Source organism: Ursus arctos, unplaced genomic scaffold (genome assembly GCF_023065955.2).
Source record: "Ursus arctos isolate Adak ecotype North America unplaced genomic scaffold, UrsArc2.0 scaffold_9, whole genome shotgun sequence".
NCBI classification, from domain to species: Eukaryota; Metazoa; Chordata; class Mammalia; order Carnivora; family Ursidae; genus Ursus; species Ursus arctos.
In genome coordinates, this window is record NW_026623111.1 from 28,812,401 (window position 1) to 28,828,761 (window position 16,361).

General features: G+C 37.7%; 1 protein-coding gene across 1 annotated transcript in view; it reads left to right on the plus strand.

Annotated features, from left to right (window-relative positions):
- DTHD1 (death domain containing 1) overlaps positions 1-16,361 on the plus strand; it is a 64,647-nt gene that overhangs the window by 21,633 nt on the left and 26,653 nt on the right. The window contains exons 6-8 of the mRNA XM_044387633.3: positions 2,174-2,338; positions 4,077-4,366; positions 10,736-10,980. Coding sequence (XP_044243568.1) covers positions 2,174-2,338; positions 4,077-4,366; positions 10,736-10,980 — 700 coding nt within the window. The remainder of the gene's footprint in view (positions 1-2,173; positions 2,339-4,076; positions 4,367-10,735; positions 10,981-16,361) is intronic.

A 16,361-nucleotide genomic window follows, 5' to 3' on the forward strand; every position in this document is an offset into this window, starting at 1 on the left:
CTTAGGAAAAAAACTGAGGGCTGCTGGAGGGGTGGGAAGAATGGGGTAACTGGGTGATGGACATTGGGGAGGGTATATGTTGTAATGAGTGCTGGGTATTATATAAGACTGATGAATCACATACCTGTATCCCTGAAACCAATATTACATTACATGTTAATTAATTGAATTTAAATTTAAAAATATTTTTTAAAGGAAGTGCAATCCTATCATGTGTTCAGAATGCGGAAAATTGGATTTTTTGGCAAACCATATTAATGAATGCCAAATGCACAATTTGGCTCAGGTTTTACACCCACCTGGATCTGTGAGTAGGGTCATTTCCACTACAGCTAATAACCTGTAGGTCCCCACAAAAATTGGTAGAAAAAAACAGTAAGAACTGTCATCAGAAAAAGAAATCAATACTACATTTAATTAAGTTTCTAGTAAATGATCAAAGTTTTGGATTCAGTTTGAGTGTATCTTCCTGTGTTAATAAATTATTAACTTCAAAGGGTTACAAAATTTACTGTATTTGTGGTTTTAAAACAAAACCCCCAAACTAAATGTTCTTTCTTCCTCATCCTCCTTATTTTAAACTGGTCAATTCCCTGAAGGAATCAGTAGAGTCTAAAGTTTTCAGAGTGGACATTTTAAATCTGATTTAGTTCCTAATTTATGGGTCATAGGGCACTTCAACCTGCAAACATTAAGGTGGTTTTAAAGCCATAACTAATTCTTTTTTTTTTTTTTTAAGATTCTATTTATTTATTTGAGCGAGAGTAAGAGAGAGCATGAGAGCAGGGCGAGAGGCATTCGGAGAAGCAGATTCCCCACTGAGCAGGGAGCCTGACGTGGGGCTTGATCCCAGGACTCCAGGATCATGACCTGAACTGAACGCAGATGCTTCACCGACTGAGCCACCCAGGCGCCCTGCCATGACTAATTCTATTCACAAATAAAGATGTGGGATTCACACTTGGGTCTTCCTTCTTAGTAGCTAGCTAAAATGGTTCTGAAACCCTTGTGAGTAGTAGCCTTATTAGATCATTTTTTTTTTTCCTCCAAGAAGTTCAGTATCAAGGACTTTTCTTCCTTTGTGAGGAACAGATATCCATTTAGGTGAATTCAGGAAAAGAGTTTATTGCAAGACTATTCCATCTCTAGGACTACATGGATTCTTTCATCGTGATTTTTCTCCTTTTCTCTTTTAACGTCTCCTCTATTCTTCCTTTCTTACTAATCTCTGTGCTTATTATTTTCATAACCCAGGGCACAGCAGCTAAAAGACAACAGTGACAAGTTATAATCTCTGAGCCTCAGAGACAAATGCCAAAGAAAAAGGATAAAATTTGCAGGGTGCTGAAAATTGGTCTACTGTGAGTCAGTTCAACTCTGGCTGGTGGAAGGTAGCACATGGTACATACAACTGCCCCTTTCAGGGCATTTGCGTGGAGCAGGTTAAAAAGGAAGGAGAACGGTGCAGGAAAGCTAATTGGCTACGTCTGCTGTAGGAAGTAGGATGAAAATATTAATGCCATTAATGCTTACTACAATTATAAGTGCTTTACAAACACTAATTTCGTTCTATGATGCAGATACTGTTATTATTCTCATACTATAAATAAGGAAACGGTGATACAGAGATCAAATACCCTGCCCATGGTTATATAGTTAATAAGGTGCAAATCCACCAGGATTTGAAAGTAGGCAGTCTTGCTCCAGAGTCGGTGGTCTTACCTCTCAGGCTCCTGCACTACTCTAGCCTCTCTTGAAGCATCTGGATTTACACCAGAGAGTTTATTAATGTTTTGGGGTTTTCCCTTCACTCTTTTGCCAGTAATCAAATGCTTCTCATTCTCCAAAGCTCATCTCAAATATTCACATTTTCACTTTGCAAGCTTCCCTGAGCACCTTCCTTCCGCTGCTAACGCATCCGGCACATGCCCTTAATTACCACACCGACCACCTCGTCCTGTATCTGGATAACGCTGTAATACCGTGAGCTTCTGCAGAGCAAGGGCTATAGAGTTCTTATCTTTGTATTCCTGGTGCCCGGCATAATTACTGGCACATAGAATATATTTAATGTACTGTTATTGGATTATTCGCTTAATTAAAGAATGAATGCATTAAATAAGATTTATGCCACACGAATTTTACCAGTCTCTCTTCTGCTACCATTTTATAGGACAAAAAGCGCTTCCATAAGAAAACCTGGGAACAATGCCTGTGAATCTCTGAAATTACTGGGATTCAGAAGCCGAGACAGTGGTTGGTTTGGGCTGGATGATGTGGTGGTGAGAAACATGCAGAATGGCTTAGTATCATTTGAATTGTGTGAACAGTTAGAGAGGTAATACAATAGTAAACAATAAAAGTTGATGATATTATATCCTGATGATTTATAATTGATGTTTATAGAAATGGAATTATAGGATTAAATTTTTATTGCTCAAATAGGAGTCTCAGTAGTTCTTCAGGTGTGCTTAAAATGTAAACCAAAATTGATATGAATATGCTATCTATGATTTCATTCATGAGAGTTTAATAAGTGCTTTTGGAAACCACTCATAACTTAGATGCATTGTTTAAGGTTTCTTTTAACTCCCAAGTAGTTTTAAAATAGCACCTTTATTTATGAAATTCCATGAAGAGAGTAATTTACTGTTCATACTATGCTCATCTCGTAAGTCTGTATATGTAAACTGAATTTGTTATTTCTGTGTCCTCATTTTCTTTCTCATTTCCATGTTTTCTAGACAGTTCATTATGAAGAGTTTTAGACAGTTTTAAGGCTCATGAGGAGCAGACACTCATAAAGAGAAGGCAATCCTATGGCTAAAGATAGCTTTCATGTTAAAATGGAAGCTCTTACATCTATAATTGTCTTAGGTCAGAAACAAAGTCTAAGATGAGAGTTTATTGATTTATTGAGGGAGAACTCTTAGGTGAAACCTATAAGGGAATGAAAGAAACAAGTAGGGCAAGGGAATAAGATCAGAAAAGTCTGGTTTCAGTAGAAGTTTTACCTCAGCCTGATACCTCAAGGAAGCTCTGGAGCATGAGAACCAAGAAGGCTGACTTTACACCCTGACATCAGTCAGTCCTTGTCTGCGGGTTCAGGGATGCTCTGACTGAGGGGGCTCCTATAGGACAATTCTCTGGAGAAGAGTTGGGGGAAATGTGTGAGGGGGTAGTGATCCAGCCCAGAGAAAGGTATATGTATTAGTCTGCCAGGCTGCCGTAATAAAGTCCCACAAACTAGGTGGCTTTAACAACAGAAATGTACTGTCTTATAATTCTGGAGGCTAGAAGTCCAAGATCAAGGTGTTAGCAAGTTTCATTCCTTCTGAGGACTGTGAGGGAAGGATCTGTTCCAGGCTTCTTTCCTTGGCTTGTAGATGGCCATTTTCATGTTCACACAGCATTCCCTGTGTATGCATATTTCTATGTCCAGCTTTCCCCTTGTTATGATACCAGTCATATTGGATTAGGTATACCTAATGACCTCACGTTAACTTGATTACTCTGTCAAGAGCCTATCTCCAAATAAAGTCACATTCTAAGGTTCTGGGGGTTAGGCCTCCAACATATAAATTTGAGTAGAGGGGACAAAATTCAACTCATAAAAAGGTCCATTCATAACAATCCTTACCACACAGTGACAGAGATAAAAATCTTAATCCCCACTTAATTAAGACATGTATTCTTTGTCCTGTTGGTAGTAAATGGATCATCTTGGTTATCTTTCTCTACTATAGTTTGAAGTAATACTCCTTGGTAATGCTAGTTAAAATACAATTTAAAATACGCTGTCATATTTAGAGCTGATCTGAGTCTGGATGATTTCTTTGACTAAGAACATCTGTCTAGAACTTGGTTTGGTTTGAACGGTTTCCTGACTGCCAAGGGTTTCATTAACATCATTCATGAATCTATTTGGTTATCAGCATGCTTGATTTTGAAGAATGCTTGGATGAGAATGGCTCTTTCCTTGGGTGTTACTGGTTATCGGTGATATCACTGATTGGTCATCGATGAGATGGCAGGTGGCCCTTACGTCATGGTCATGCCTCTTTGCTCCCATGCAGGTTGATTGTGCTTCATCTTTCCTCCAACGTGGAAAATAGCCATTTGGTTTCTTTCGTGAAAGCCTTGGAAGAAGCCATGCTCGGCACCACTGCCTGTGCTGTACTCTGCCCCCAGAAAGACCATCCCCACAGAGTAGTTATTCTCGTGGTGCCATCTAAAGATTTAAACCAGATGCTTCGGAACTTGCGCTCAGAAGCGTTCAGTGGTCCTCCAGAGCCATCACGCCCCTTCCAAGTAAAAGAAGGAGACCAACTTCTTTTAAGATTTACTGGAAATATCTTTGCTTCAAGTAAGTATAAAGACGCCTGTTATACACTCTATGGGCTAATGGCCGCAAGCTTCAGAAAGGTTTGTGAAACTTGTATGACTAAGAACACTTCCAGAAAACTGAGAGGAGGCTTTTAAAAAGTAGGAAGAGGAAAGTGCTTATTTGCTTCTTCCTTTCCAGTCTCTTTCTTCTCTCATTAGGGGATGCATGATCCCTCACAGGTAGACTCTAAGTGACATTCTTCTAGAAATAGTCTTCTCCATGATTACTCTCTGGGTCCAAGCTAGAACCATCTCTCACACACCAGTGCAGGTATCTCCTCAGTACTCCTCTGCTTCCACGATTAGCCATGTGAAATCTAACTCCACACAGCAACAATGGCGATCTTTTAAAAATATCAATCATACTGTATTACCCCATCATTAAAACCTTATAATTATCTCTTATTTTACTTAAAATAACAACTAACCTCTTTCTGATGTCCTATGAAGAATCTAATCTGGAATCAGTGGACTCCCAAGAGATGTATGCATAGAACTATATCCAGTATAATTATCTGATTTATACTTCCACTTACTTTATTTTATATATTTAAAAGACTACTCTGAGAAGCAATCAACAGGTTTCACCAAACACCTAAAGGGTCCATGGCACAGAAGTGGTTAAGAACCTCTCTCTGATCTAGATGACACACCCTGCTGACCTCTCATTCTCATATTTATCTGGTGTTTTTGGCTTCCATTATAAATCTTAACACAATTTGAAATTATTTTATTTATTTATTTACTTTTCATTTATATACTTATGTTCTTCGCTGGAATGTACATTTCATGAGGGCGATGACTTTGTCTTTCTTGCTGTGTACCGCTGAGCCTGGTGCATTGAGCGCCTGGTACATCAAGAGCTTTCAATATGCAGTAAATGGGAGACTACAAGGCAATTCTAAGAAAAACAGCGCAAATGAATATGAGAGGTTGCAGGATAACAGGGGAGAAGTGAGGAAATAGATAAGAAAAAGAGATAAAAGAAGATGAAGAGAATGAGAAATGGAAGAAAAAGGAGAACACAGAGAGAAAACAGCTGTATGAGAGAAGAGATAAAAAGATTTCTGGAGAAGTTGCCATCCCAGTGATTTCTTTTTTACTAATTCAACCACTTCCCCTCTGTAACTTCTTTCCTTGATGTGGAATAGAATCTAACAGGTGCGCATGTAAAAGTGAGAGGCAGGGGAGAATGCAGGCATGGGTTTTATGGGGATTTCTGGCCCAGGAATCTTGGGATAGACTTGCCTTGAAGTAGTATTTTCTGTTCATTTATAAATTCATATAGATCTCATTGGTTTTTAATGATGCCTATTTTCTCTCTGATTCTGGAAATTAAGCCAAGCTCCAATGACTCTTTGTTGTCACCAAATGATGTCACAAGCCTCAGCCTTGAAGTTGAGGCTGCCCTTTTGCTGGCATCTCAGAAATGTGACCCAAAGTGTCCCAACGTGAACTGTCTTTTCCACTTCCACATTCAGAGTCCCAGCCATCTGAGTCAGCTGACGGGACTTAGTGAGTGAATGACAAGGGTATCAGAAAAAGGGAAAGGGATGGGGCGCCTGGGTGGCACAGAGGTTAAGTGTCTGCCTTCGGCTCAGGGCGTGATCCCGGCGTTATGGGATCGAGCCCCACATCAGGCTCCTCCGCTATGAGCCTGCTTCTTCCTCTCCCGCTCCCCCTGCTTGTGTTCCCTCTCTCGTTGGCTGTCTATCTCTGTCGAATAAATAAATAAAATCTTAAAAAAAAAAAAAAAAAAGAAAAAGGGAAAGGGAAGGGTGAGGTGGGGGAGGAAGGAAGGTGGAAGAGATCCCTTTCTATTTGACTTCTGAAGCAGAAACCACAGTGTCCATCCTGGGACAATCTCTCTAAGAAGAGATAGTCAAAAACTGGAAGTGTCCCACCCAAACTAACGATGCCAGTGATTTTCCTGTAATACTTGGGACAGCAGCTGTGTTTACTTAGTGCCCTAAACAGGAGTGATTTCCCGTGCTTCTCATAAGCAATGGTACCGAGTGTATTATTGCCCATAATGGGAAGGGGGAGCATAAGCTAAAATAAGAGTGCCTGAAGATAGCCAGAGCATGAGCAATTCCTCCATGTAAGGAATGGAGAAGAACTCGTCTTCTCTCGAGGGAAATGAATCAGACAGGATGCCAGATTGTGTCTGCTTTGCCTTTCCTAGAGACCTAAGCTCAGATCTGTGGCCTCAATGGGTTTTTCTCCATCTTAGAGGAGCGAGATTCCCAGGAAAGCACTGATACCTCATCCTTTCATTAGAGCCTGTGATAGTTTGTGAATCTCAAAGACATACAATCAGATAATGTCTGCTTAGAGGGTTGTCCTCCCCACCCATCCACCCCACCCACTTCCAGTTACCTCCTACTGTACTTTCATTCTTCACCTTGCTGATCATGTTTAGAAGAGGGTTCCCGTCTTTCCTGGTTCTGTCAGTACTTATCTTACTTTTTCAGATCTTTATGTACTTCCTTTTTGTGTACATGGCCATAGATACAATCTTCATTTATTCATTTAATTGTTTGATCAATGTCCATTTCTCTGACTACAGTCCCTTGAGAGCAGGTCCTGTCCTGTTGGTGGGCACCATTCAATCCCCAGCACCTAGTACAGTGCCTGACAGTTAGAAGGAGTATTAGTTGGAAGAATGGAGACAAAAACTTGGGAAAGAACTTCACATTATAGAATTATTCAATTAAAAGTATTTAATACTTTAGTTAATGGATTTAGATGACTGTCTTTTGAGAAATGTCAAAGTTTTAATATTTATTTATATAGAATAGAGATGATTCTTTTGAGTGAGGTCATGGGCCACGTACTTTATTTCTCCTTCTAAGAGAAAAGAAGAGAGGTGTTCCCCTGGGTTTTTTATATTAGCCTTTGGCATCCTTCTGAATATATGCTTTCATTCTCTGGGTAAGAGCTGTTAATTCAGCACTCAGACTTCCTATTGCATGTCATCTAAACCCCCAGTGCTCACAAAATCCAGAAAGTGCCAGGAAATGGACAGATAAAATTTGATATCATGACACTTTGGCATGACCCATAACATCTAGTAATTCCTAAAGAGGTCTGTGTGAGTCAAAGTTGCCCTGAATGCCCTTTGGTCCAGGGAAGTGACTTTCCCAGAAACATGTGCACGATGTTAGAATGAGCACCCTTTTATGCATTCAACAAAAATTCCCTGCCCTTGTGTATATTTTATTCTACTGGAGAGAGACAGAGAAGCAAATAAGTAAAATATACAATGTGATGGGGGAATCCTTATAGATGAATAAAGCAAGGAAAGGATATCAAGGGTCTCAGAGGGAGTGGCAGAGTTGCAATTTTACATACACTCATGAAGGAGGACCTTTTTGAGAAAGTGATATTTAAGCAGAGACTTGAAGGTGAGAAAGGAAGCCATAATCCTATCTCAGGGGAGTTTGTCCCAGGCTGAGGGATTACAAGTGCTACTGAACAGAAGCAGACGCGTGCCTGATCTGTTCAAGGAACAGCAAGGAGGCTGAAGTGGGTGGATGAGAGGAAGCGAGAGGACAGTTGTAGGAAAGGAGGTGAGTACTGACCATTCCTTGAAGGCCATAGCAAGGAGTTTGCCTTTTATTACAAGTGAAATGGGGAGCCATCTTGTTAACAGAGGAGTCACATGATCTGAGTTAGATTATAGAATAGATTCGCAACACAGTTATTATCTCAGAGATAAAAGAAGAATTGGGGAGATGAGTCAATGAGCCATTGTAATAAACCAAGCAAGGGATGATGGTTACTTACGGATCGAGGTGGTGGAGATGTGTTAGAATACAGAAAACCCCTGAGCCAGTGGTTCTTACAAAATTCTCCTGGTTCTCCATTTTCCTAGCCTTTCACTTACTCATCTGAATTTCCTAAGCAAAAGCATGTATTTCTACATTTGTACTTTCTATGTCATCTTTGAAAAATATTCCAGTTCCCCTCATTAAGAACAAAATATATTGCCAAAAGGTATATCTAATAACATAAAATACAGGTAAATTCTGTATTTCTTTGTATGATAAATACTTATTGAACAGCTAGCATTCCAAGGTCTTCTAGGAACTATATTACACTATATGTTGAGGAGAAAGAGGTTCTCAAAAGGGCAACTAAGGGTTGATTTCATAATTTTGGAATGCAATAAATGAATTTTGCTTTTACTTCTCTAAATATGCCAATGTGGGAAAAAAAAAACTAGAATAGTGAAATTTCTTTGTCCTGCTTGTTCTTTTTTTGAATTTTTTAAAAATGTTTTTCAAGGGGTATTCAAAATACAGTGCTATATCTTGGCAGCAATGAAATTCCAACTTAAAAAAAATCTAGGCTTTCTATTTATCAAACTAAGATCATGCTATTTATTATTAGTAAATCCTCAACAATTTCATCTTTATTTCATATATAAACATGACTCTTAGAGATTTACATTATAGATCTTTATTTAAAAAAATTAACTGGCAATGGAGAGGCAGATAAATTTAAGATCTAAATTGAACCAATGTAGCTAGGCCTCCCCCTCAATCTTTATATCCTGCATCTAAATTATTCCTTATGAGTAATTGAATACCTGGCATGGAGTATCTTTCAAAAGTTAGAAGGAGAGATTGATTAAGTTGTTTTCTATTTGGACCAAAGTAGCAACTCCAGTAGCATGGAGTAGAACTTCGCCAGGTGTTACTCCAGTGATCTAGAAACTCTAATTTACCTAATTTACTAGGTGACATTTCAGTGACTTCAAATTTTTTTCTTTTCTTTTCTTTTCTTTTCTTTCCTTTTTTTTTTTTTTTTTTTTTTTTTTACCAGAGTGAAACTCTTTTAAGAAGTCAAGCCCTGGCTTGTCATTCCTTTCCTAGGATGTCCTAGGAATCATTCTATTCAAGTAGCCAAGTTGCCTCTAAAATATAAACTTATGTGAAGAGACATACTCCAACACATTTCATAACTTGGAGTAATTAAAATTCTAGATTTAACTGTGCTTTAGAGATTCACCAAAATGACATCTAGCAGTCCAACTGGGAGAAAAATATTGGTGTCATTTACATCTCTCACTGAACTCTTATGTCATTGGGAAGGTTTTCCATGAGAAAGAGCTCTGAGTAGTCAACGTTCAGGCTTCTAGGAATAGGAGGAAGTTGCAACTTCTATATAAAGCCTTCATGTTGATGTTAAAAAAATATTAAGTGGTTGAAGGATCCTGCTTCATTCTTATCATTTGCTATTATTACTATCACCTACTGAGCACTTACCACGTGCTAGGTCTTTGTGCCGAACATTTTATCCATATTATTTCTTTTCATTCCCAGAACAATCCTAGGAGGTAAGTTTTATTTCTCTTGTTTTAAAGATAAGGAAGTTAAGCCTCCAAGAAGTTCAGAGATGTAAAAGGACTGGATAAGTATTACAGTGTAGATAAATAGTTGGGCCAGCCTTGGATCTAGCTCTTCAAGTTTGAAATATACTATCTCAACTGTTACAATATAGCTTACATTTAAATTTTGCGAAGGGTAATGCAGACATGCCTTAGGGAAAATAGTAGCGTCTGTTTTGCTTTTGCAATGACAACATAAAATTGTCCTGGTAAAACCCCCATGAGTGAAAAGTTATCTCCACCAAAGCCCTAGTATTTTCAACAAGCAGTTGAGAAGATATACTCTTATTTGGCAGAATTAATCAGGTTTCAATAGAAATGTCAGTAACATGAATCTAGTAAGTCTTCCATTTTGAAGTTTGCTAAAACATCTCTATTTCTGTGATGGTGGAAATGTGTTGTATCTGCACTGGCAAAAGCTACTAGACATAGGTTGCTATTGAATATTTGAAATGTGGCTGGAGTGACTGAGCAATTGGTTTTTCATTTAATTTAATTTAATTAATTTCACCTTTAATTTTAAAAGCCACACGCTGCTAGTGGCTACCATACATCTAGAATGCCTATTGTGAGGTCACCATAGTGTCCCCTATGTTATGAAGAGTTAGGGGAGAGAAAAAAGACAATTATTGAAAGGTAAAAATAATTTTCTAAATACAGAAAGAACTGAATATTTCCAATAGTTTTTTGTTAGAGCAAAATGGAATGGAAAAAGAAAAACAAAGATGATTAGATCAAGAAGCAGCCAGAGAGCGCCTGGTCCAATTACAGATAAGAAATCTTTTTAGTAATCTGTAGTCTCAGTCTATTGCTGCCTAAATTTTGGCAAAAGGTGATGATACCAAAAAAGCTTAAATTGTATTAAAAAGTGAAATAATTGTTTGGATTTTAAAAAAGTAAATAAGACAAAGTGGTATATTTTAATAGTAACAAATGTATTTTACTTCTTTTTAGGCAATGGTAAGGATTATGGAAAAGATTACAAGCTTATTTTTCATTTGCAAAGAAAACCCAGGCTGGAACTCCAACTAAAAGAGGTGGATGAATTTGGAAACTATAGCTGTCCTTATTATAAGGGCACCCTTGTAGTTTATAAAATTCCTAAAGAAGACGTAGTCCACAACTTGGATCAGTCTCTTACACTTGATGAAAACCATCATCAGTTGCCAGTTTGCAAATTACCATTGAAACTGCCAAAGGTAAGTTATTTTACTTCCCTAATTACCATATTTTGTTAATTCTTCATAATTCTCTACCACAATCTATACTTCCGGCATATGGATACTTAAGGTTAAAAAGAAAGGCAGGTCTAAAGTTGATAAAGAAGGAGTGGGTAGCTACAATTTTAGAGTGGTGGAATGCATATCAGGATTTTCACTTTCCTTCATAGCGACTTTCTAACAGGAACAATTCAAGTTAATCTGGTCCTGATAGATGTTCTTAATGATTATGGAAATAATGTCATTCATTTTCTGTAACTGCATTGGAATAACTGGGAAATCATTTTTGAAAACACTGAATATATTTCAGAGCACAACACATTTAGGAAAAGTCATGTGGTGAGCAGGAAAACAGCTTCAAAACATTTTCATCCAGACTTATCAAATCCTACACACTTAAGGGTGAATTATGCTTACCTAAAATTCTTATTCATATCAGGAAAGTAGGATTGAATTTTTCTCCAAATAGGTCAAACAAATAATTTTATTGCTGTGTGTACTATTTTCTTCAATGATCTAGGACTTAGTACTTCTGAAGTATATTCTTAATGAGAAATATAACTTAAAAATTCATTTTATCACTCTGAAGAGTAAACTTATTCTTTAAAGTTACTAAAATTATTTTTTCATGTTTTTACTTTTTTTGTGTTATGAATACCAGAAATATGTTTTCCATACTGTTAGATTTTTGCACTGATTTTAAGTTAATTAGTAGAGTGATTAATAAATTTGACAAATATTAATTGAACTTCTGAAATAAGGTATGTGCTATGCTGGGCATTATGAAAAATACAGAGATAGGGAGGATAATACATGCCCTAAAACTGTGTTGTCCCAAATGATAACCACTATCCATATGCGTCTGTGGGGCACTTGAAATATGGCTTGTCCAAATTGAGATGTGCTGGAAACGTAAAGCACACACTAGATTTCAAAGATGCAGTACAAGAATATAAAATAAGTCATTAATCATTTGTTTTTATTTATTTTATAGTAAATTATAGTATTTTGGTTATGGGGTTAAATAAAATATATAATTATAATATAAATAATATAATAAAACACATTATTGCTTAGCCCCATAAAATTAATTTTACCTGTTTAAAAAAGATTTTTTATGTGGCTTACTAGAACATTTCAAATTACTTATTTGTCTCAAACTGTATTTCTATGGGGCAGTGTTTTAGATTTACAATCTAGCAGAGTATGGAAAACATGTAGAGTGGACCTTTGAACAACTCAGGGGTTAGGGGCACCAAAAAGTCAAAAATCTGAGTATAACTCTGGACTCTCCCAAAATTTAACTATTAATGGCTAATTGTTGACCGGGAGTCTTACTGATGACATAAACAGTTGATTGACCCATATTGTATGCTACATGTTTAATATATTGTATTCTTACAATAAATGAAAAAAGAACATTATTAGGAAAATCATAAGGAAAATGCATTTACAGTAATGTGCTGTATTTATTTTTTTAAAAATCAGTGTATAGGTTGACCCATGAATTTCAAGCTTGTGCTCTTTAAGGGTCAACTGTATACGAAATCGTCTTGTAAGACAATAAATGATTAGACTAGTGGGATAAACTGTACTCATAGTTGTTCAGAGGAGGAAAATCGCTTTTCTGGAAGCTGATGCTGGTAGAAATTTCATGGTGGATATAGCATTTTATCTGAGCTTTGGAAGTTGGTAGAAATTTGGCCAATGGAAAGGAAGAAAAAATATGTTACGACAAAATGGAATGATTTAGACTCAGGTGGTAGGCATAGCTTAGCAGGGATTCATAATTATAGTTATTATTTATGAATAATACAGTTATTCATAAATAGAGTAACCATTATAATAATTTGTAATGTCTCTCAAGTGCTTTACATGCCCTATATTATTAAATCCGCACATGAGACATTATCACTGTTCTCCTTTTACAGGAAACTGAGGCATAGACATTTCCATCAACTTGCTCCTGGTCCCATAGCTAAATAGGTGTCTGACTCGGAGACAAACTTTAAATAAACTCAAGGACATAAGATGGATTTTAGGACTTCCGTGTTCACCCCCTGAAGTTGTAGAATAATTTCATGAGTATTATGCGAGTGTAAACGTGGTTGGAAAATTATATTAAGAAATGATATGACATGGATTCTGGTGAGTCAAACTGCAAGTAGCCATGACAGCCCAGGTGCTGGGTTATAGAGACATTAATTCTTTCCTTGCTGGTTTGGAAGAGATTCTAGGGCTCCTGGAAGGCATAGGGAGGGTAGCAGAGTCTATTAAACCACTTATACTTAAAAAATTATATTTAAGAACAGTATCGCTGTGTAAGTGCACACCCACTATATTTTCCTCTGTGCATTTTCTTCTCCCTCTTAGGGCCTTTGCACTGCTGCTCACTGTGCTTGGGGCTCGCATATAGCTGGTTCATTATCATTCCCGTGTCAGCTCACATATCACCTCCTATCATTATTCCCCCATCTCCTTATCTAAAGTCACTCTTAAACCCATGTGCCTTTTAAAATTTACTTCATAACTCTGACCATGAATGGAAATTATTAGATTTACTTCTTTGTTCACATATTTTCCATTTGCCTTTGCCCCTTGAGGAAGCTAGCTCCATGAGTAAGGGAACTTGTCTCCTTTTTCCAGTACCGTCAGTGATTAGAACAGTGCCCGGGACATCGTAGGTACTTTAAATATTTGCAACTGGATGAATGAAGGGGAGTTCTGTAGGGTGCGTTTGATTGTAAAAATTTACAAACTATGGACTTAATGAAATACTCCAATTCTCTTGAATCAGTGCTTTACAGCCTCATTTACAAACACTCAGCTGGCAGAGTTGATTTGGATCACACTGAAGATTCGAGAGCTAAGGAAGGGGACAGTGGGGACATTCTCCAGGTGGCTCAGTTTAGCGCCTGACTTCTCAGCTCTCTCTGTTGCTCTGATGCTATAGGGACGCTGGTGGGAGAAGGTGAGGGGGCTGTTGGAATTCTCCAGCAGGAAGTAGGGAGGGCTTCCCTGTGATGGTGGCAAACAGCTGAAAGAACGCCTCTTATGGAAGAGAGGACAGGCTTGAGGTCCAAAATGTGACACAAATTCACCTTTCAGTTTTCAGTGTTTTCTCTGCGGCCTATCGGACTTCATGAATCAACGAGCCAAATGAGCCAAGCTCAATGGCTTAGGGTTTTATATAGATTTTGCTCCGTAAAAGTCCGTGTGAAGTGATTGTCCAGGTCTTTTGCATAAGCTCTTCCTCTGCCTTGATTCTAGCAAACCATTCCTCACCTGCTTGTCTGAACAAATCCTGCTGGTCATCCCCTATAGCTCTGCTGAGGTGTGACTTCTCCCAGGAAGCCTTCTTTGACTTCCCCTTTCGTATCAGCTTCGGTGTGTATGGTGTGTGTTCCCACAACACCTTACACTTTCCCTATCACTGCAGTTACTGGATTTTATTATAATCACTTGTTTCCCAGTAGACAAATATTTCTCAATCTTTTTGTTTGTTTTTGCCCTCCTAACAAGTCTTTTGAGACATTTTCCCCTCTAATTAACCCTCCCTATTACATTTTAATATCACAGATATACAGTATGCGTATTTGTATTTTATAAATTAAAAGTCTAAAGTCTTTTCGACTGGCCCAAGAGCGAATTTTCTCTCCTGGGGGGTGATGTTACCCTGGTTGGAAATGCATATGATCATTATCTAGGTACAGATATCGTCCTGTTCAATTTGCATTACCAGTGCCACACGTATAATACATGCTCGAAAGTTATTTATGAATACTTAAATGAATGAGGTAATTTCTTCAGGCCTTAAGATTGTTCAGTCTTGACACTGATAATCTTGAAACTATATTGGCATGTTTAAACATAGTACATTTTACGTTTCTGCAGGCCTTCATATATCACTCTACTGTTCACAGCCATCGGTCCTTTCTTTTTCTTCCAGATAGGCTTGTATAGGGCTTTCCAGATTCACTCTTTTGGTCCTTTTTCATGCTTGTTTACTAGAAGTATTTTTGGGTTGAGAAAAAAAAAATCTGTGGCTGTAGAAAATTTTCCCTCTTTTCAAACTAATCTACCTAAGTGGGAATTGAAACCATGACCTTTAGTTTGTAAGAACAGATTCCTTCTATAAAGTTCAGATTAAAAAAAAAAAAAATTGACCTCAGCTTGACAGTATTAGAATATGCTATTTTTCAGGAAATGAAAGTAGCCCTATTGTATGGAGGTTAGCATTAATGAACACTATGGTATGCACATATTTGTACGTGTAGCATAAATTAGGTGAAGGCATTTGTCAAAAGTAGAAGTGCTTTTCACACAGAAGACAAGCAGTAAATATTTATACATGTGTATATAGATAGAAACATACACATTCACATACACATAATTCTTATGTTTGACCTTAATGTACTGTCTGATTTCCAAAGATATGAAAACATGTCACCCATTACCTCAGGCTTGTGAGGAACTCTGTGTCTCATTCTTCGGCCTCCATATTCCAGTCATTCACATATTGATCCATTCAACAAACACTTTTTGTATCCCATGGACCTGACATACAGTGGTGTTTCTTTATATGGTCTCATTTTCTTCTGACCTCTCCACAGAATGTTGTCAACTTGAGGAGAATGAGCCCCTAAACCATAAGTCATATCATTTCCTGTCTCTGCTCCAAACCCTCCAATGGCTCCTAGTTTCACTCACAGTAAAAGTCTACTTCCTCAGTGTGAACTTGGCCCTCGTTGACTCTAGGACGTTTCCTCCTATACTCTTCTCTTGTTCAACTCTAGCTGCAATGACCCTCTTACTATTATTGGAACTTGCCACATGTGCTTCTGCTTCGGAACCTTATGTTAGCGGTTCCCCTTGCCTGGAATGTTCTTCTATCCATCAGATACCAGCAAGGCCAACACCCTCACCTCCTTTAATTCCTTGATGAAATTTCCCCTTCTCTCTGAGATCTGTTCTGATTGTATTTCTTATTGCAATCTAGTCCCACCACACATCTTGACACTGTTAATCCTCCTTAACTTGCTCTGCTTTTTTTTCTTTCCTCTGAAGCATTGATACCGTCTAACATTTATTTCTTTGTTTATGGTATTTATCATAGAAACACTACTACTTCACAGTAAGAACATGAGCTCCTTGAGGGCAAGGACCTTTACCTGTTGTTCATTGCTGAATTACAAGGCCCTGGAAGAGTACTGCCATGGGTTAGGTGCTCAAATAATGTTTGTGGAATGGATGAATTCATAAGTAGAGCTTGTATTTTAAATACCCACAGTGTGAAGAGCAAAATGAGAAGTGTCAAGAAGGAAAATAAATTAGCCTTGGAGGGTTGACAGAATTTTCAG